The sequence below is a fragment of the Cibotium barometz genome, chromosome 3 (genome assembly GCF_041138505.1).
Source record: "Cibotium barometz isolate CiBa-2024 chromosome 3, ASM4113850v1, whole genome shotgun sequence".
Lineage (NCBI taxonomy): Eukaryota > Viridiplantae > Streptophyta > Polypodiopsida > Cyatheales > Cibotiaceae > Cibotium > Cibotium barometz.
Window position 1 is genome coordinate 15,545,379 of NC_141048.1, and position 22,930 is coordinate 15,568,308.

The 22,930-nt window shown below is 46.9% G+C and overlaps 1 protein-coding gene across 1 annotated transcript in view; it reads right to left on the reverse strand.

The window, feature by feature from the left end:
- LOC147639753 (uncharacterized) overlaps positions 1-22,930 on the reverse strand; it is a 175,948-nt gene that overhangs the window by 138,350 nt on the left and 14,668 nt on the right. Inside the window, exon 2 of the mRNA XM_086773555.1 lies at positions 11,840-11,977. Within this exon, the coding sequence (XP_086629681.1) occupies positions 11,840-11,977 (138 nt within the window). The remainder of the gene's footprint in view (positions 1-11,839; positions 11,978-22,930) is intronic.

The following is a 22,930-nucleotide window of genomic DNA, read 5'->3' on the forward strand; positions in this document are numbered from 1 at the left end:
GGCAGCTCTATACACGAGAGACATGGATATCGCCTACACAGCCTCTTCCACCGAAGATGCTATACTACAGAGATCACTTCATGAGTATCACTGATGATGGATTTATAGAGAGGCCTAGATACATGGAGGGCTTTTTACCACACGGCTCCCGAGTGGCTATTGGTCAGCTTAGAGTTTCATCACACCGATTGGAGATTGAGACTGGCAGAGCAGCACGGATCCCCCGAGAGGAGAGGGTATGCAGATTGTGCAGAGAGGAGGTGGAGAGTGAGGAGCATTATGTATGCAGATGCAGAGCATATACAGCCATCAGAGAGAGATATCCCATTTTATTCAGAGAGCCACATTCCCTACGCCAGATCTTTGAGACAGCAGACCAGCGCATACTGGGGAGATACATTCTAGACATACAGCGCCACAGAGAGACATTATTACAGGCTCAGACAGCTCCAGAGGGGGGGCGACAGACACAGATTACTACATTTTTTCAGAGATCCATACCCCTCCCAGCCCCTACACGGCAGGGAATTACTCTCCAGAGAGCAGAGACACTTAGAGCCCGCAGGAGACAGAGGACACCTGGCTTTCGGACACCACGCCTATACCAGAGAGAGATGACAGAGATCAGAGCTCAGTTTCACAGAGAGGGTGCGGAGCGATTGGCTCGCTTCAGAGCACACCCAGGCATGTTCTTCAGGGAGCTGTGGACACCCCCTTCACTGATGTATACCATTTTATACCCCCAGTATGGTACAGGATGGAGCTAGCTAGGTTGCATATCATGATTGTATACTCCATGCATATAGCTTTGCATTCTCCTAGTAATAGAGCTCCATCCCCTGCACACCCAGATTCAGCTTTTTTATTCAGTACTTTTTCATTTTGTTGGGATGACAGAGGATACCCCATACAGGTACTCCGATTTGTCTCATAGGCCGAGTTCGGTCTTTTGGAAGACGTTAATAAAATCTCTCTCTCTCTCTCTCTCTCTCTCTCTCTCTCTCTCTCTCTCTCTCTCTCTCTCTCTGGATAGTGATGTGTATGATGCTTACCTTTGTTGCTGGAGTTTTCCTCCTAGCTGTTATCCATTAGGCGTTCCTGGTACCGTACTTTTCCTCATAGTTGTTTCAAATTCAGTTAGTTGTTTAGTTGTTTTTAGCTTTCCTTACACAGACATTGTATCAGATCCACCAATTGTTGTAACCTTTTTGGTCTCATAGGTCATTTTGGCCTTTTGAAGACGTTAATATATCATTTCATTTCATTTCATTTCTCTCTCTCTCTCTCTCTCTCTCTCTCTCTCTCTATATTCCAGTTCCAGTTTCATTTTCTAGGTACCAGTAGTATCATCTTTATTTTTCATTTTTCTGGGTTTTTTTATCCAGACATTGTATCAAATCCACCATGATGTAACTTTTGGTCTCATAGGTCATTATGGCCTTTTGAAGACGTTAATATAACATTTCATTTCATTTCATTTCATTTCTCTCTTTGTTGACATCGCACATGGATGAAACCATCACCCGTGTCTTGATCTTTTGGTGGTGTGGTGACCATGCAACATTGTATTAACATCACGCTCAACAAGGCTAGGTGTTGATATTGTCCCAAGAAGGTGCACCCGTCCAAGGAGAGGAACACAACCAGGGTATAAATCCCACAAGGCTGGTCGGTGTCAGCAAAACCTAAGGGAATGGCAGCCCTGAGGATCACATGCCATTTGGGGCATACCAAGAAAGGCTTTCAGGAAAACGGTTCCAAGGGATGATGATCATCCAAGGGGTGGAGCAAAGATGCCAGGATCAATACTTGGGAAGGAAACTAGAAAAGTGTTCAAGGACAAGGCATGAAGGCAAGGGGACAAAGTGGAACAAATGCACAAATCTATATTAGACTTTGGAGTAGATTTAGAGACATGGCAAGGTTTTTAGTGAGAAGATTGCCAGGAAGAAAAGATAACAGTGAGAGCCCATGAGGAGACAAAGAATCATTGCTAGCCTTTTAAAGGCCCAAAATATGAAGCTAGCCGACCATGTCAAGATAATGGGGAGTATGCACAACGGAAGCAATAGTTGATGGCAAGATAGAGCAACATATATGACAGAGAGCAAGAACACAAGATATATAGAAAGCTTCTATATTAGCTTGTATTTCAGCCACTCCAAAGTTGGCTTAACCTTGTATTTCAGCCACTCCAAAGTTGGCTTCTATATTACCTTGTATTTCAGCCACTCCAAAGTTGGCTTAACCTTCACCCTCATGTGTAGGTTGTGTTGTGTTACAAAAAGTGAGGCCTCCTGCCTTTTTATAGGGTTCACCAAGGGCTAGGGTTGGACCAACCCTAGATCCCTTTTCCACCCACATGCCCACTTTATTTAGGGTGTGTTCACACCTACATGACCTCTTTCTCTCACCCTTTATCACTTGTACATCATATATTTCAACACCCCCTCTCAATGCCACCATGGGACAATGCCAAACATGGAGCAAGGTGAGCATGTTAGAAGTCATCTCTCCTGTCTAGATTTATACAACAGGGCCTTTGTTGTGGGTGTGCCCGCCCTTATGAGGTGTTTATCATTTTTCCCCACTCTCCGTATTTTTTCCCTATTTTTCCCATTTTTTCTGAGGCTTGGGAGGGTTGCCAGAGGATGCCAGAAGCACTCCAGTGCTGGCCGATTGTATGTTCATCAGTCGTGGGCTACTGGGCTGCTGGCCGACTGGATTTCCTCAGTCGTGGGCATTCATCTGCTGGCCGACTGCATTTATGCAGTCGTGGGACCTATTCAGCAGTCGTGGGCACTTTATCTGCTGGCCGACTGCCCTCCCAGGGATGTATATATAGGCCCGCAGCCCCCATACCTTATTTGTATCATTTCTCGGGATCTTCTTGTGTATATAGAGCAGAGTTACACGCCTACATCTCTCTCTCTCTTGTGCTGTTTTACTGCCTGCGTTTTTGCTCTTGTCTTGTGTTCCCAGATCTGGTCATCATCTCCACTGCGTATTCTGACATGGTATCAAAGCCCTAGGCTCTAGATAGGTCTTGGGATTTGTGTGAGCAAGAGGGGGACTGTTTTTGTGGCTGATTGGTGGACTGTTTTGGGCTGATCGGGAGAGGAGAAGCAAGAGGAAGGCGGGCTGATTTGCTGGACAGCCACTTGCAGGTTTTAGTTCTTCTTTGTTCCCACCCACCCACCCTTTTCAGAGTACATCCCCGCTATGGCAGATCTGTTTGAGATGGCCGAGAGACATGTGAAGATCCCGACACTCCCCACGTTCCCGGTGGACCGTCAGTTGGACGGGAGCAACTACGGCATATGGAAGGTGATGATGGAATCCGGTCTGGAGTCTTACGACCTCGCCGATTTCGTCGTTGTTGGTGTTCCACAGCCGGAAGTAGGGGAAGGGGAGTTACCGTCAACCCGAAAGGACCGGGAGGCCCAGACACAGATGTGGGATCGTGTCAACGCCAGGGTCCGTTCGTTTATTTTCCTACACCGCAGGTAATCAATCATGTAAAGCATATGATGCTGGCCAGAGGTATATGGCAGCATTTGGCCTCACTTTACAACAGGGTATCGCCCATGCAGAGGATTTCCTTGGAAGTACAGATGCGGGTTATGAGCCCTGCAAAGTCGTCGACGATGCGGGAGCATATTAACAAGCTGCAGGCTCTTCAGCAGGAAGTTCTTCAGGCTGGGAATGATATATCGTCAGAGGACATGGCCATAACGTTGCTGTCGCACTTGCCCTCTTCGTACTCAGCATTTTACTCGTCGTTGTTTACAAGTGGCAGGCTCAACACCTCATAAGGGCGGGCACACCCACAACAAAGGCCCTGGTGTATAAAAATAGACAGGAGATGACTTCTAACACCCCCTCTCAGCTCCTGGCTGTGAAACCAACCCAAGGGAGCTGGAGTGGCCTTTGTTGTGGGTGTGCCCGCCCTTATGAGGTGTTTTATCATTTTTCCCACTCTCCGTATTTTCCCCCTATTTTTTCCATTTTTTCTGAGGCTTGGGAGGGTTGCCAGAGGATGCCAGGAGCACTCCAGTGCTGGCCGACTGTATGTTCATCAGTCGTGGGCTACTGGGCTGCTGGCCGATTGGATTTCCTCAATCGTGGGCATTCATCTGCTGGCCGACTGCATTTATGCAGTCGTGGGACCTATTCAGCAGTCGTGGGCACTTTATCTGCTGGCCGACTGCCCTCCCAGGGATGTATATATAGGCCCCCAGCCCCCATACCTTATTTGTATCATTTCTCGGGATCTTCTTGTGTATATAGAGCAGAGTTACACGCCTACATCTCTCTCTCTCTTGTGCTGTTTTTCTGCCTGCGTTTTTGCTCTCGTCTTGTGTTCCCAGATCTGGTCATCATCTCCGCTACGTATTCTGACAGAGCATTGGACATACAAGAACAAAATGACCCCCTCTCAACCATAGGATAGATGACAAGGTAGGTAGCCTTTATAGATTAGGCTTTTACAAAAGTGATGAGTTATAGAGAAATGTGGTTCACTCCCAATTCTAGTAAGCATGCTTCACTCTTTAACTAGAAGAGTTTCTTATCATGTGAGGAACTTCCAAAATTCCCCTTAACCTTAGTAACATCTTTGGTACCTGGGGGCCGAGTTTTGAGCTGACCAAATCAGTCCGTGGGGTGTCCTCTCGCCCCTTTCCTTTTTCTCTTCTTTGCGGAGGCTATGAGTATGTATTTGACGGCAGAAGAGGTTGGTTTGAGAGGACTGCAGCTCCCAGTCCGGGGGGAGGACCTGCTTGATGCTGAGTTTGCAGACGACACGGGCTTATTTTTGCATGGCCAAGAGGCCAATCTTATTCGGGCTGAGCAGTCGCTCCAGGTTTTTAGTGCAGCTTCGGGAGCATTGATCAATTGGCGCAAGACAGTGGCCTTTTGGATCAGTAGTGCTCCCACTCCGGCATGGAGCCCGGACCCCGGTTTTAGATGGATTCCTCCAGGCACAGCAGTGCGGTATTTGGGATGCCAGATTGGCCTAGATTTGTCACCTGAGCAGCAGATTGCCCCGCTTCTTCTGAGCATTCGGAAGAAGCTCTTGTATTGGAGTACAGCTCGATTATCCTTGGCTGGGAGGGTGGTGGTGGCAAATCAAGTGCTGTTAGCGACCATGTGGTATATTACGTCTTGCTGGATTTTCTGGAGTTCTTGCATCAGCCAGGTACAAAGGCTGATCAGGAACTTTCTGTGGTCTGGGCGGGACGGTCAGCCAGCTCGGGCAAAGGTTGCATGGGCAGTTATTACACTTCCGCTGGCTCAGGGCGGTTTGGGCATTATAGATCCAATCGATCAGAGTAGAGCCTTATTGGGGAAGCTTATTGTTCGGGGGTTGCTTCCAGGCACTGAGCCTTGGAAAGAGCTCCTCATGCAGCGGCTGCAGGCTCGGGCACCCCCAGCAGGGGGTACTTGGGCACCAGAGATTCGCTGGATCTTCATAGAGATGAGGAGGACAGGCCTCAGTAGAGGATGGGAGGACAGATTTGCTTTGAGTATCCTGAGAGCTTGGGAGCTGCTGAGACCGGGGCTCTCTCAGCGGCCTCCTTCTTGTGTTGAGGAGCGGGCCAGATAGCCGCTCATCTGGAGCCCAGCGGTTCGCACGGAGCAGGGTCATATGCTGGGTTCTCGGCCTCGTCTAGCCTGGGGACCTTTAGCGGCAGGCCCAGCTCGTAGTTTTGGAGACTGGCAGGCTTTCTGCAGTCTACCAGAGGAGATCCAGGTGGAGAGGCTGAGCCACTTCAGAGGGGGGTTGATTATGAGGGATGATATACAGGAGGCACTCACAGAGGAGTGGTTCACGCCTCTCGAGCCAGTGGCCCCACGGTGGATGGGAGCCTTTACACAGTTGGAGATCCTGATTGCTGTCAGAGCTAGCACTGAGGATGGCGGATGCCTCTACTATGAGATTCAGGATGAGGGCAGACTCCAGAGAGTGGAGGTGGAGTCGCCTTTGGTTGCAGAGTGCACCTTTCAAAGGATTCGGGTAGTGGCCGCCGCTTCTCGGAAGTGGCATATTGACCCCGACCCTGCTGATGTGCTCCCGGATTGGCGCATATGGGCATATGCAGCGCGCCCCTTGGCCCGGCTACAGTGGGACCCTGGGGAGTACGAGTGGCATGATCCTTATGCATCCCTTGAGGCCACAGAGATCACCTTTTTTCAGTATACTGTTCGGCTGGGGCGGCATATTTTGACGGCGAGGAGGACCGTTTCTCCAGCGGCGGCAGCGGCGCATTGGCGACTACAGGGACTCTCACAGGAGTTCCTGGGAATTTCTGGGCTCGGCTCTGGGCTAGTCGGCAGGCCCGCAGGATCTCGGCTTTTCAGTGGCTGGTCGCCCACAGGGGCTCAGCAGTTGGCACTTGGCTTGTTTACAGCGGTCTTCCGACGGCCTGCGTCCGATGCGGCCACCCTATGGAGACACAGAGACATTGCCTTTGGGACTGCCCTCAGGCACAGCAGATTTGGCTGCGGATGCTGCGTATTCTGGCCCCCCTCTCTCCAGAGGGTATGTTTACGTGGGGTGCCGCTGCTTGGTCGACTTCGTCAGGGCCTGCTATGGGCTATGAGATGGAGCAGGGCAGTCAGGCCATCAGATTTATTAGGGGCCAGCCTCGCCTGGTTCCGGCACCGGATTTCTCGTCCGCCAGCTGGACACAGGAGAGGGATTTACGATGATGGGAGCTCCTCAGCAGCCTCACCATCTGGTTCACCTGGAGGGCCCGGTGCTTTACGGCCTTTGAGGGGAGATTGGAGCCACCAGCAGAGACTGTACGGGGGATCTGGCAAGAGTTGATCCACACCCTGCGAGGACAGTACGACCGCATCCCGGGGAGACTCGGATGAGGCGATCTTACGGCGCCAGGCCTTTCACACCACTTGGCGCTGTGGCCCTTTCTACACCTTACACACGGGATCCCCCCGTTGGCACTACAGGCCACCTGTTTGGCTCTTCCCCCCCCCTATTGTATGATTTAGCCACTCAGTTCTTTGTACTGATGCTTGTATTTTGCAGCACCTAGGGAGAGTCTCCCGGGCTGCCATGATGTATTCGTTGCTCTATCTCTCTTAGGAGCAGGAGAGATCTTTTGTAGCACTACGGGCGTTTTTATATAACTAATGAAAGGATCTTTTCTCGGAAAAAAAAAAAACATCTTTGGTACCATCTCTTCCATAGTGGTTTCATGCACCACCCTTATTGATCCTTCGCTTTGATGAAACCATCTTCTTGCAAAAGACAATCTTCAAGTGGGATTTGGATATACCATTCTTCATTACATTGGCTTCATTGGTTGCATCTTCGTGCTTCTCCAATCCTTTCTCGTGGTAGACACGCTTCATGCGTACATGTCTTCTTTCAATCATGCTAGCTTCCTTAGTCCAACTGCCACATAGACTAACACAAGGCTGCCACCCATGTTTCAATAGCTTATGCATGTGCTTCTCAATATGCTTCTTGCTTCCACCTTCCACTTCATCATGATGCATAAATACATACACCAATGTGAACATTGATTTAGGACAGGTCTTACCACTTGTTTATCAACACAAGGGCAGTGTCTAACTCCATTACAATGCCGCACTTCCCAAACAGGAAAGGCAAAATAATAATTCTTCCTCTGCTTGCCTCAAGCTTGAAAGAAATGAGGGAAGAAACCTTTGTAGAACCTTCGAGAGAGAGGTTTGAAAACCTTTAAGGTAAAGGTTTAACGAAAACCTTAAAGAAGAAAAGGTTTTAAGAAACCTTAGAGAGACGTTTTTTTTTTTACGTAGAGAAAAAAAAATCACTATTTTTTATAATGATTTTTTTTTTCTCTGAAAAAACGCGCCTATGCGTTTTTGCTGTTTTCTGCGCTCGAATATGCCCTGCTGTTGGACAGACCCGTCGGTGGCTACAAGAGAGTTATTGTTGATGCAGTGCTCCACAATGTTGCTTTAAGCAGTAGTGAAGCGGCTTAGCACAAGACGGCTTACAGCAGTCTATCTGCTATTGGACGGCCGGCTACAGACGGGCGGCGACAGAGCTTGAAACGCACGGCGGCATTTGTGTTGCTGTTGTGCGTTATGTTACCATTTGCTGCTTGTCGCTCTTCGTTGTGCAGTAAGAAGAAAACGCTACAGCAACCAGTCGTTGCGAGCCTTGCCGGTATAGTTAAAGGCGTTGCTTGCTTGTGCTGTAGCCGTCGGACGGACTGTAGTTCTGTCGCGCCGGACGGCAATGTGATGGACAGACAGAAAACGCAAAAAGTGCCGACGGCCACCAGATGCGACCTTTGCAACGGCTATGCCTTTGATAGGGGGGGCTAAGAGGATGCCAACAGTTCTTCAGAAGCTCGAAAAAAAAACTCCCTTACCTCTTCATCATGGCTCCAAAGCTTCAAAGAGAAGCATCGACGGAAAAACATTGACGGAAATCAAAAAGTGGGGCCTCCTGCCCTTTATATAGGGTTCACCAAGGTCTAGGGTTGGGCCAACCCTAGATCCCTTTTCCACCCACATGCCCACTTTATTTAGGATGTGTTCACACCTACATGACCTCTTTCTCTCACCTTTTATCACTTGTACATCATATATTTCAACAGACCAGCAATCGACCAAAGGACAAATCCCATATGTGTATATATGCTTCTGAGCTACTCCAAGCCTTCATAAATCTAGCCAACAGGATCTAAGCCCTCTTGGTTGTCTTCTGTGCACACTTGGACCCATGCTAGAGCCCTAATCTAGATGTTTGTCTCTTGTCTATTAGAATTAGCCTTGGATTAGGCATGTCCATGTGCATAAGGGTTTACCCTTGTATGTGTGTACAAGGAGAAGGGTGAATTATTTTATTTTATTTTTTCAAAAAGGAGACTTCTATTAAGTATGAAAAAATTTTACAAAATGGAGATTTCACACCAAGAAAGGTGGAGATCTCAACCAATCAGGAGCCCTGTGCTGCCAATAGGGTCCCGAGTGAGAGGACGTGAAAAAGATACCAATGTCCCACTCTCTCATAAACTGGCCGCGCTTCCTCTCCGCTCCGCAGCCCTCGAAGATCCCTGGATTCTGGCCAGGTAGCCATGATGGTGTGAATAATATCACTCCAAATCCTGCAAAGACACTGAGAAACAAGAACGGGAGTACCCTCAATGGCCTCGGTGCATCTAGCCTTCCAGATATTCCACGCTGAGATGCTAGCAATAATCTCCCAAGAGCTGTCTAACCTCTGAACCGGAGGGACAAAGTGTGAAAGTTGGCAAATCCTGAAGACAACACTGCCAAGCAACTCCTTGCCTAACCATAATGGCCAAGCTCCTGTCAGTCCCCTCGAATCTCAACTGAGGCCCAGACTATGTCAACCAAATGAAAGAACCAAAAGAAATGATAGCATCCCTCTTAATCCTACCAAAGAGGTGTGCAATTGAAGGCCAAACCCTCTGTGCTTCCCTGCATTCCCATAAACAATGGTAAACTGACTCCGAAACTCCTGCACATCTAGGGCAAGCTGAGCAAGCACCAGTAACTGACCTCCACTGATTGGTGGCCCTTAAGGACTCAAGCATAATAGTTTGCTTATAATGAATGGAATGAAATGCAAGCTGGCATCCTCAAGCTTTTGCCATCCACATGGAGGTAATGAGAGTAGTCTTGTCAACAACATTGTGTCCCCCACTTTGATCCTCGAGATACCCAAATTTCATGTCTTCCTGCCTATGCCAGGAGCTTTTAGCCTCAAATCTTCTTACCCCCTCCACCACCCCTCCTAAGATTGCCAATTACCATAACTATCGCTTTTCCAATGGGAATAACACAGTAACATCCACCTAAGTACCCTACTGGCCCAAATCTCCACAAAAAATCTCCCCTTCTTAGTTGTGCTGTCGATACTCCAGCTCAGTAAAGCTTTTTACCAAGAAAGCTCTACAATGCACTACCCCCCAATTACGAGGATTACAATGCCTTATGCTGAAGGAATAGTGGATGAAATCCAGTCTAATCATCCACATGGCTATCAAATGGAGATGGAGTACAGATGGCTTGTTAGACACAAGGAAGTGATATTTTGTACAGCAGTAGCTCAAAATACTTCTTGCTTTGCTTTCTAGAAGAAAAATCACCCCCCGCCCTCCCTGACTGGGCCATATTGAAACCCTACATAGAAATACTCTTGAATGTAGCAAACCCAGCATTGATATCCCACCAGAACCACCCTATTTACATCCAAGTTTGTTACCAAGGCTATCCAATAACTCGAGTGGTAAGGCCAACAATCACCAGGGTTGACAATCAGAGTCACTTACGGTTGTACCTGACACTGATCCTACCCCAACTTTTCAATGACTATTTCCCATGCCTCCCCCAAGTTTGGTTGGAGAGAGCCATCATATACATCTACAAGGCAGGTGACCCAATGAAATCACAATATTGTCCGACTACTATGGTTGCTGATCTCATGGCTAAGACCTCTTTTTTAGGGCTCTATCTCTTGGCCCAACCAGAGACTAGGTGGAGTCACTTTTTAGCACATTTCAAGATCATTTGACCATCTCCAATTGCCTCAACTGAAGCTAATTTCTTTTGCTCCACATCTTTTATCCATAGATTGCTATTTTTCTGGCCTGCACACTTAGCACAAGCATGCATTCTGCCCTACCTGTCAGATCACTCAATGACCCTGTCCCTTTATAATTAGAGCTCACAGTGGCTCATCTCTCACCTAATGTACCATATACATAGCCCCAACAATTATGGCACATGCATCTTAGGCAAGATGCATGTGACAGTTTCCCTACCTCTAGCCTAGGCATTGTATATTGCTGCTATCTATGATTCGGGTTACTTCTGTACCCACATAATTGAAGGTCCACCAAAACTTCTGACTGATTTTGGTACACTGCAGCAAGAAGAGTCCTTTTCAAGGTTTATGAGCATAATTTGTCTTTGGTGTGTTGACTGTAAGCCATGCACAAGATATACCAAGGGTTAGAGAGAGGGAGGGGGAGGAGAGGGGGGCCACGGAAACAAGGGGAGAGGGGAGGGGAGGGGGGCGGGGGAAGAATATGATTGGTAGTATGGTGGCAGAAGATGCATAAACCACTTCCAAATCCTACTAGAAAACATCAAAAAGAAAATGGAACATTAGAATCATCATAATCTTCCCTGAGATAAGGGAGTCCATCATCCATCTAAGACTCTAAGGTTTAGATAGTCATCAGACAATCTCCTTTGGAGACCCAAATGAGAGCAAAGAGGATCCTGTGTGGCAGTAGGCATGTTTGCATCCAATCATGATGACTAATTGGAGGAAGCAGGGGGCGGGTTGCAAGTTTCCCATTTAAAATCCATGTCACCTACAGGCACTTAGAGGCAGTTACTCAACTCCATTCACAATGAGGGTGCGGTCAAGAAATTTTCAATTCAAATCTGGCACTGTGCTGACCTGTGCAATGTTATTACGATCCCCGTCCCCAAGAATGTCTCATGTGAGTTTATATCCGTGTCTCTCCATCTCATTTAACTAAAAAAAATAAACATCTGTTGATCTTCATGGTCAAAGAATTGGTAGAGAAAACCAAATTTCTTTCAGACAAGCAATGGAATATCCCTCAAGTATAGGCTCCCGGGATGGCATGCTCCTTGGTCTCTATCTCATGCATGTCAAACATTTCTAACCTTTTGTGGCCAGTGTGGCTCTTTCAATGCAGTACTGTCATACTAGCTACACCTTTGAGAACCAAATACCAATACAGGTGAAACAAAACACAGTAGAGATTAGCAATGGAAATTATGGAAAGCTCAACATAGAATTGTTCCAGCTCACCTTTTTAGAAATGGCTTGAGACTGATCAGGGGAAGTTACTGTGATGGCATTTGCCTTGTCACTTGTTGCTTGAACTGCAAACTTCTGCACACCCTGTGTTAATGTTTTGCAATCTCTCCTACAGCATCCCAAGCCTTTCTGCAGCACATGCAAAAAGCTTAGCTGTACACCTTGTTCTATACGGAAAAAAAAAGTCTCAGGGACGTACACTTCACACCAAGACTTGCACCTCTAGTACATCCACAATTGAACCTGCTTGCTTACCCCACATTTGTATCGTTCCATATACATTGAATCATGCATTTTATAATTTGCCTTTATTTAGTGCAGCCATTATTTGCCTTTATTTAGCGCAGCCATATTTTGCATTTTATAATTTGCCTTTATTTAGCGCAGCCATATTTTGCATTTGTACCAGATGCTACTGTAACACAAAAGGTCATTGCACCCAACCAGCCAAGCAACTCCAAAACAAGGCCAACCACAGCAAAGATTGGTAATGGGGTATAAAAGGGATCTCACATCTCCTTCTTCATCCATTAAGAGCCAAAAAAACAGCCAGACCTTTGTGGAGCAGCCAGTGTGAGAAAGTGACCGCGACCTTCCTTATGTCTTCTAAGATCCTTTGTTTCTAGCCACCGTGGTTGCTGTTTGCTTGCTCTTAAATGTGCTAGGCAGCCTATTATTGATTGGAAGATTCAAATTAGTGGCTCTTTGTTCCAATTTGAACCATTGCTTTTTTTTCCCCCAAAAGGAGATCTTTTCATTAGTTAAAGGAAAAGCCTGCCAGAGTAACAGATTACAAACCCTGCTGCAAAAATGCAGTCGATACATACAAAAACATGCAAGGGGGAGATCCCTCCCTGGCTGGCCGCTCTTGAAGGGAGGTTACATCATAGAGGGAGGGGAGAAAAGCCACACTGGGGACCTATAATTGCAGAAAAATCCTCCATCCTTCCTCGAAAGGAAGGATCCAGGGTCCACGCGCGAAAGAATGCCTCTTACCACTGCTGCATGCACCATTGCGCTCCGACTAGCCGGTCAAGCGCTTGCAGTGCCCTCTCAAGTGTGAATGTGATCCACCCAAATGGCTCGGATGGTCCCCACAGGTGGGGTAATCATTCCGTCAATGGTCTTGTTGCAGGGAGCACGCCAGATGTGCCAAGCTGCTGATGAGCTTCCATCGCTGACTGGTGCTCAACTGGATTCCCATGGTCGAAACAGGACAGTGGTGGCCACTGTAACCACGGAGATGCAGAGATGGGTGAGAACTAGTGCTAAGCTGCTTCCATCATCCTTATAAAATAGGGCTGGGCTTGCATCTTCTATCCAGGAGACTGCACCCCACATGACGTGCGCACAGCTCTTAGTTTAGACATGAAGAGCCGGAGGATGTGCTGCCATACCTCCCGGGCCTTGGAGCAATCCCTAAGGCAGTGCCATTGGCTCTCCTCGGGGGCACCCCATTGGCGGCACCTGGTCGCCCACCAAGCAATCGCCAACCAAGTGCCAACTGTGAGGCTCCTGTGGGCCAGTTGTCACCTTCCGTGGCCGGAAGGTGCTGTCAGAATGCACAGCAGAAAATGAGACAACTGCTGTGAGAAAAAAAAAACGCAGAAGTATAGAGAGAGAGAGAGAAGCTGTATAACCTCTGCTATATACAAAAAGATCCGGTACAATGACAAGTGGGGGGGGCAAGGGTTGTATTTATGCCACCCTATGCTGCTGGTCGGCCAGCCCAAAAACAGCCGACAGGCTACAGCCATGTCCACGACTGAATAAAACAAGTCGGCCAGCGCATACACAGCTGGCCAGGACCAGATCAGTCGGCCAGCACAAGAAGTCCCCCACCACACGACTAGCAAAAACTGGGAAAACAATGGAAAAAATGAGGAAAAATGGAGACTACTCCAACCCGGGCGGGCACACCCACAACAGGGGCCCTCACTCCCTACTAAGTAATATGGTACAGACACGAGATGACTGCTAACCACCCCTCTCAGCTCCTGGATGTGGAACCAACCCCAGTGAGCTGGAGTGCTGCCGGAGCATCGCCGGAGGTACAGACTTCGTGAAGAGGTCCGCCGCATTGTCCTCCATCGAACAATAAACAAGCAAGATATCACCAGCCAAAAACTTCACACGAACAAAGTGATATTGTATCTCTATGTGCTTAGTCCGGGCAATAGCTATACAACTCTAGTTATCGCACTGGATAACCATGCGTTCCTTCTGTGGAAACCCAATCTTGCCAAGAAACCTCCGCAGCCACAACCTCGCAAGCAGCCCGATACTCTGCCTCTATAGAAGACAAGGCAATAGTTGGCTGCCTCTTGTTGCTCCAAGAAATAGCTCCTGAGCCAAGGGTGAATCCGTAGCCTGATGTAGATCTCCTCGTGTCTGGATCTCCTCCCCAATCTGACTCACTCCAACCTTGAAGTCTGGCTCGTTCCTTCATTCCCCCTCTAGTGTCATAGAAGAGTCCAAGATCCTTCATACCCTACCGCAAGATCTGCAATCCTGCGTCCCAATGAGTCTTCAAAGGTGTCTACATGAATGAGCTCAACAGCCCCACTGGAAGGCTCAAGTCCAATCTAGTGTTCAGCAACCAAATCAATGAACCAACAAGTTTCCGATACAAGGAGGCATCAACCTGCTCACAAGGATCATTAACTATAAGTTTGGTATTCGGGTCCATCAGTGAAGAAACAAGCTTGCAGTTCTCTATCCCAAAGGCCTCCAACAACTCATGAACATACCGCTGCAAAGAAACAAAGAACCCCCTCTAGGTCTATCAAATCTCAAATCCCAAAAAGAAATGGAGTAAGCCTAAATCCGTCTTCTCAAACTCCTTTAACAAGGCAGCCTTCGTCATAGCTATGTGCTCCACATGACCGCCAGTGCGAATAAGATCATCCAGGCATTTAATGACTTCCAAGGCAGATGGATGGTTATGCAGTGCTTTATTCAGGGTGAAATCTTTGAATTTGCATCGATATATGCACCTCAATCCTCTCAGGCTAGAGGACAGATATGGCAACAAATGAAATTGTACCCTTGGAGACAGAAAGCATTCATATGTGGAGATTTCAATAATGCCCCTCAACCTGGTGATAATACATCCGGTCGTACACATATGCTTGCTACTGAGAGGTCTTCGTGGGCAGATTTTGTAGCAACGCTTAATCTAATTGATATTTGGAAAGAATCTCAGCCTCTGATGCCTGGGTATACCTTCCAACATAATGCTCAATCCACTTACAAAGCTCGATTGGATCGATGGTATCAGCTTGATCCGTTTCATTATGATACTCTCACAACCAAATTGTGGCTAGATTATACATTTACATATTCAGATCATGTACCCTTATGGCTCAGAGTTCATCTGCATGACATGCCCGATGACAGATTGCCACTTCGAAGGTTGCTTATCATCAATAATAGTTACTTGGAGCATGATGCATTCAAAGCACTGATACTTGAGGCCTGTCAGCCACTCTTTCCTCAATCTTTCATTGACTTGGATTATGCATGGACAGCTTTTATTGCTCGCATGCAATCAGTCATCCGTGATTATGGTAAACAGTATCTGAAAGGTTGGAGACAGACTGTTGCTTATGCTAAGCAAACATGCCAATCGTTAATTGAGCTTAGTCATCTTCGCTCTCTAACTTTGGCTGAAGCCACTTCTTTATGTCAAGCTCGTCACTATATTCAGGTAAATGATCATCGAAAGCTTGTCAAATGGGAGATACGGGCACGACAACAGGCGCTTTTGGACAAAGGCTGCTCTTCCAAAAAAAATTTCAAGAGTTTACATTCCAGAAAACAAGCTGCATCTATATGTCGCACTTTAATTTCAGATGACACGTGGACCTCCACCCGAGCACAATTGGCTGCGACTTGTGTTGCCCATTTCTCCTCTCAATTTGATGAGGATGATTCTCACGCCATGGAAGTGTATGATGCACGTCATCAGTTATTACAGCATGTATCCCCCATCCTTTCTGCTACTCAAGCGCAACAACTAGAAACAAAATTCTCTGAATGAGAACGGTCTTGTGGCCGATGGAAAGCTCCAAGATGGGATGGCCTTACAGTTGAATTTTTTCTTGCATATTGGGACACCCTCAAATTACCTTTGCTGCGTATGGTAAACATTGCCTGGGAGACAAGGCAAATGCCAGCTTCCTGGAAAAAAGGATTAGTGAAGCTGTTGCCTAAAAAACACTTATGTCAGTCTTTGGCAGACTGGAGACCAATTACCCTTATGCCGGTGCTATACAAGATTATCAGTAAAATGGTTGTCGATCGCATTAAGGGTTTACTTGAATGATGGACTTCATTCTGCACAGTATGGATTTATTCCTCACGGGCACATTACAGATAACATTGCAAATGCTTATATCGGCATTGAATATGCCAAATACACGCAGCAGGATGTCTTATTATTACAAGTGGATATTGCTAAGGCTTTTGATACTATTAAATGGGGGTTCATTGAAGAAACCATGCGTGCTCTGGGATTTGGAGAAAAAATGCAGAATATCATTTACTGGCTTTATGCTGATAGTCAGGCGGCTTGTATATTGTCAGGAGATCTCTCAGAATCATGGACTTTGCATCGTTCAGTTAGGCAGGGATGCCCTTTAAGTGCTCTTTTGTATGCTATAGCGACGCATCCCATGCTTCTTTATATGGATCATTTGGTTGATACTGGCAGTCTTCATGGATTGGACATTCAGAATAGACGTCAGTTGGTTGCTCAAGCTTATGCTGACGATTCTTTTTTTCTTCCTCGCAATACACATCAGGATCTCTCTACTTTGATGCAAGCTCTTTCTTTGTTTGCACTTGCGGCTGGCCTACAAATCAATTTTTAGAAATCTAAATTGCTGCCTTTGCATTCAAAACAGTGGCATAATTTGCTATGGCCAGGGGAAATAGTTCACTCCACTCATTTGATTCGGCATTTGGGATATCCTTTGGGATGGACAGTCACTCGCCATCAACAAACAGATTGGGTCTTGGCAAAGCTCAAGAAAAAGATGGAATACTGGAAACTTGCAACATGGCCTTTGCATGTTCGTTTACGGATTCTCCAATCCATCTTGGTTGCCTATATTCAGTTCTACCTTCCTCTCATCAGGTTTTCTCAGGGGGAGCTGAAATTATTTATGTCCACCATCTTGGAGATATTCTGGAGATCGAAGCAGGGAAAAAAGAGTGTACGTTTGCTTTCGGCAAATCGTTTGTGTACCCCTAAAATGCATGGAGGCTTGAATATCCTTAATTTACAGGTGCATATTCTTGCCCACAGAGGTAAACTGATGCTTCAATTTCTGGAAGGCACTCAGCCTTGGACAGCGATGATCCGTCATTTATTACTTCATCTGACGACTTCGGCTTTTGGCCATTGGCAACCTACTCATTGGGAATTTATTCTTGGTTACATTACTGGCAAAATTAAGGGCTGTCCTCTCATTTCTGGCTTACTTGCTGATTGGAAGCTTGTCCTTTCAAATTTAAAATGGAATGGTCGTGACTCCTTACAAGGCAACTCTCTCCGCGCTGAGAGCATCCATTGGTCCAAAGCATTTTCAGTTCCCCTGGCGGTGCAAGAACCCCGGCGTTCATATTTTCTCCACTCAAAGGGTGTTACCTATGTGGGAGATGTCATCCATCCTGATGGCTCCCCTCTTTCTTTTCCACAGGCTGCTGCACATTATGGCTTGGGACCTCACTATCGTCGTCTTTGGCGTGATATAATTCAGATGCTTCAGCCTTTTTTGCCGATTCCACTGTTGGAAATTCGAGATCGCCTACAGGATTGGACTATCTCCTCTTTTGATTCTTCATGCCATCCCTTGAGGCTATCTGATATTACAGTTGCTGGTCTGTAAAAAAATTTGTTGCCATTGCCTTGGGTTTCTGAACGGGCAAATCTCTTCTGGCATATGCATCGGTCGTCTTTGTGGTGGAAAAGACGATTGCGATCTCTTTGGCATTCGAAGCTTCCTCTTCGACAACAGCTTTTTTTGTGGCGCGTTCTTTTGGCTATTATTCCCTCGGGATAGTTTCTGGCACGCAGACATATATCCTCATCCACTTGCCATAGATGCTCTGCTTCCAGGGAGACAGTCATTCATATTTTCTGGAACTGTCCTTCTTCTCGTCAGTTTTTTCTTCCTATCATCCAGCTTCTGCGGGCTAGATTTCCAAATATGAAATTTGGAAAGTTTTTCTGGCTATTTGGTCTTCATTTGCCCAGACCAGAATTCACTCTTTTCTTCTCATGGGTGCGCTACTGGGCTTTATGGACACTATGGAAAGTTCGCAACCATGGAGTTTTCGGTGATGCGGCTTTTTCTGCTTTTCTTTCTTTCGGTACTCCCTGCATCAATCTTTCTTCGATTGCATGCAGGTTGACCAAATAGATCATGATGTATATTTGTCTTATATTGACATCTTCAGTTGATGTACTTTGAGACTATCTACTTTGGATAGTCATCTTGTAAATCTAATATACTTATGATTCCACAAAAAAAAAAAAGAGAATAAGATCATCCACATAAAGGATAATCAAGGTGACCATACCGTGTTCCCGAAATAGATACAAGTTCAGATCTACAACTGATCTCTGAAAAACTTTCCATATAAAGAAGGAATCAATCTTCTGATTCCAAGCCCTGGGAGCCTGCTTAAGACGATACAAGGCCTTCTGTAACCTATAAATCATCTCCTTTGATCCCGGAACCTCAAAGTCTGGAGGTTGCTCAACATACACCCCCTCCTGCAAGTCACCATTAAGGAACGCAGATTTTACATCCATCTGATACACCGGCCACCGTTGAGAAGAGACAAGGACAAGAATTGGCAAGCCATCCACCATTTGGTCCCGGAAAGCCCACCGCACCGTATCCACATTCAAGTGGCCATGATGAAACTGCCACAAATCACCTAGTTGAGGATCTGTAAGAGAGAGTGCTGAGAGTCTGTAAATCCCATTCTCCACTCCACCTTCCCAAACAACCTAGCCTGTTGCTTTGTCCCAGACAGCAACAAAATGCTCATCAAACTCCACCCGCATGCCAGTCTTGCAAACCTCATGCATTGACAAAAGATGAAAATCAAGAGATAGGACATAAAGAACCTCGAAGGAATACTTCCCTCCTCTGCCATCGAGAACGATCTCCAACCTGCCCTCACTTTGAATCAGGATGGTGGATTCATCACCAATAAGGATGTGACCTGTTTGCCTGCGAAGATCTTGTAACAACTCTTGGGAAGGAGTCATGTGCCTAGAAGCACCACTGTCTAGAATCCACTCCCGAGTATCCCTGGCGGTGAGACCAACTGCCTCCCTGCTCGAAGAAGATGAAGCATCTGTGTCCACGATCTCCAAGTGCACAAAAGCTGGAGTCTTTGCAACTGCAGCTAAAGAATCAACACTCTTCTCAGTACTCCGCTCAGGACACTTCCTCCAATAATGACCCTTCTAGCCACAATGGTTACAGATCCGCTCAGCCTTCAAAGCATCACGCCTTGATACCATGTCAGAATGCACAACGAAAAATGAGACAACTGCTGTGAGAAAGAAAACGCAGAAGTATAGAGAGAGAGAAGCTGTATAACCTCTGCTATATACACAAGATCTAGTACAATGACAAGGGAAGGGGGGGAGGGGGGGGGGGGGGGGGGGGGGGGGGGGGGGGGGGGAAGGTGGTATTTATACCACCGGTCGGCCAGCCCAAAAACAGCCAACAAGCTACAGCCATGTCTACAACTGAATAAAACAAGTCGGCCAAGAGAAAAATGAAGTCGGCCAGGACCAGATCAGACGGCCAGCACAAGAAGTCCCCCATGACTAGCAAAAACTGGGAAAACAATGGAAAAAATGAGGAAAAATGGAGACTGCTCCTAACCCGGGCGGGCACACCCACAACAGAGGCCTCACTGCCTACTGAGTAATATGGTACAAACAGGAGAGGATTGCTAACAGGTGCTCCATAGCCACTGCTAGAAGTCCTTCATGGAGGAGGAAGGCACACCCTAGGCCTGCCAATGTGGTTGCACAGCAAGGGTGCCATCCATGGACTACAGTAAAACCTGTCCTTCTAGGTAGGTAGACCATCGAAGAAAGGAATGTCACCTTCGGCCGGCGGGGGAGAAGCGAAGAAAGGGAGTAGGGGGAGGGGAGGCACTGCCGGATCGCGCCACTGCCACTCCTGGGTTTCCTTAAGGCAAGGGTATTTAATCATTTTATTATGATTTCCAGCCACAATACTTGTTGTACTAGCCATTGTACCAATTGAACCAGCCCTTGTACCTACTGTACCAAACATTGTACCAGTTGTACCAGCCCTTGTACCTGCTGTACCAGCCCGTGTACTTGTACCAGTTGTACCAGCTCATGTACTAACTGTACCGGCTGAATGGAGAGTCGTACCGGCTGTACTAGCTCTATTGCATGAAGACCCGTGGTTTTTGGGGAAGAATCAGTACCCACACAGAGGTATGTGGATTATATTGTTGGCTTGGCATTTCTACAGCTAGTTGCCTCGTGTTGGGCTGTGTTGTGGAATTTGTATATGGATAATCCAGCATCTCCCGTGGGGAAAGTAAGGCCCTCAAAGCTTGTACATGATATTATTCTCCTTGGGTAATAAAATACTCCAAGGGGGGGGTCGGCCCATTCCGGCCTCTGTGCGGGGTCAGCCGTGCACATCTCTCTTTTACAGTTTTGTGGATAAAGTGGCATATGTGTTGAGGCTGTGGCCATGTTTTAATGTTTTAATATGCATTGATGGTATCAACAAGTGTGCGAAACGCTCCACGAGTGGGCTGTTGTCGCCCGCACAGAGATTCGGTCCATTGAGGAGAGGAGGGTGGAGTACAGATACCATGCCACGGCTTCATTTTGGACTTAGGCCAGTGACAAAGTTACTGGAGATTTCTTTGAGATAGCTGGCCCCCACAGGAGCAGAGATGGTATTCGCAGGCTGCACGGCTAGGATGGAGCTATTGTTTCTGATCTCCCACATGTGAGAGCCATCGCCACGGATTTCTTCCGATCTCTTCTCACTAGTGCCCCATTATCCCCCCAGTTGATGGATGCGCTCGCGAGAGTCTGGAGGCACACGAGAGAGGTGGTTACCCCCTCCCTTTGGTCTTTCTTATTGACCCCTTTCACTTCAGAGGAGCTAGCGGAGGCAATGACGGCATTACCCAAGGGCAAATGCCCAGGGGCGGCTGGGCTTCTTGTCTCTTTCTTTCTTCGCCATTGGGACCTCAAGGAAGGTGGCCTTCGCGCTGCCTTCAATGAGATTATGCTCACAAGTGCCATGCCCATGTGCAAGGCTGATCCCAAGCCTAATCCTAAAGGGGCAACAAGATAAAGAATTAGAATAGAATCTGATCTGGAGCATTGGTTGCTGTTGTGGGCAGGGAAGAGCTGGTGGAGGACAAGGGAGAGTTGTCGTCCAGCACATCCAAGGTCTAGTACCAATCAGCTATAGCGACTCAGGGAGTATTTGTCCAGGACCTGGCCGACCAGTAGTCAGCCAAGCCACTAGTAATTCAAAAGGCCTGTTTAAGGCAAATGTGCTCATCGTTTTGATTCATTCAGTCTAGCCATGGACTGGGTCATACTCTAGGGGTAGTTAGGTGTTTTCTACCTTTTCCAAGACAGCCTATGGCTATAGGAGTTGTACTACCTTTTTGTGCATTATGAATATACTGAATACTCAACTCTCTCTCTCTCTCTCTCTCTCTCCCTTCACTGATGTATACCATTTTATACCCCCAGTATGGTACAGGATGGAGCTAGCTAGGTTGCATATCATGATTGTATACTCCATGCATATAGCTTTGCATTCTCCTAGTAGTAGAGCTCCATCCCCTGCACACCCAGATTCAGCCTTTTTATTCAGTACTTTTTCATTTTGTTGGGATGACAGAGGATACCCCATACAGGTACTCCGATTTGTCTCATAGGCCGAGTTCGGTCTTTTGGAATACGTTAATAAAATCTTTCTTTCTTTCTTTCTTTCTCTCTCTCTAGAAAGGTACAGGATGGAGCTAGCTAGGTTGCATATCATGATTGTATACTCCATGCATATAGCTTTGCATTCTCCTAGTAGTAGAGCTCCATCCCCTCCCCCACTCATTGTACTTATTGCACACCCAGATTCAGCTTTTTAGTTCATTACTTTTTCATTTTGTTGGGATGACAGAGGATACCCCAAACAGGTACACTGATTTGTATCGTAGGCCGAGTTCGGTCTTTTGGAAGACGTTAATAAAATCTTTCTTTCTTTCTCTCTCTCTCTCTCTCACTCTCTCTCTCTCTCTCTTTTTTTTTCGTGAAATGGTGTTTTATATTATAAGTAAAAATGTACATCAGCCACATGGCTCACACAGAACCTATGGCCCCAAAAAAAACCCCCACAAAAGATCCTCTAAAGGATCATGACCATGCAAACCTGTACACTAATAAGAAAGCCTCCTAGCCAAATAAGCATCCTAGATAAAAGCATCAAAGATGAGCCAGCCGAGCCGCCGTAGACCATAACGAAATAACATCTGCATCCAGTAGCTGAGCTGAGAGAAGAGAAGAAAACTGCCAAAGCAGCAAACCGTGGATACGTAGAATGTGCCCATGTATTCCAGACAAGGAATCAAAGATGAACCCATTCCGTGTAGTCCAAATATACCAAAGTCCTGTCCATCTAAGGAAATGGAATATCACAAGGTGACTGTCCGAAGTAATGACTTGAGGACAAATCCCAAATATCCACTGATGAGCCGAAACAGTAGACCTCTCTACTGCCTCCCAAACGTGAGAGACAAAAGACCAAATCTGACGGGCCACTGGACAACTCATGAACAGATGCATAACTGTTTCAGTGCATGTCGTGCAAAAGAAGCAAGAGGCCAATGTAATTTTACGACGGCTGAGCTGATCGCGTGTAGGTAACCCTCCCACCAACATCCTCCAAATGAAAACCTTACCTTGGTAAAGGGAGTTTAGACTGCCAACCACGCATAAGAGTTTTCTGCCACCATGATTTAGACTTGTGCAATCCCCAC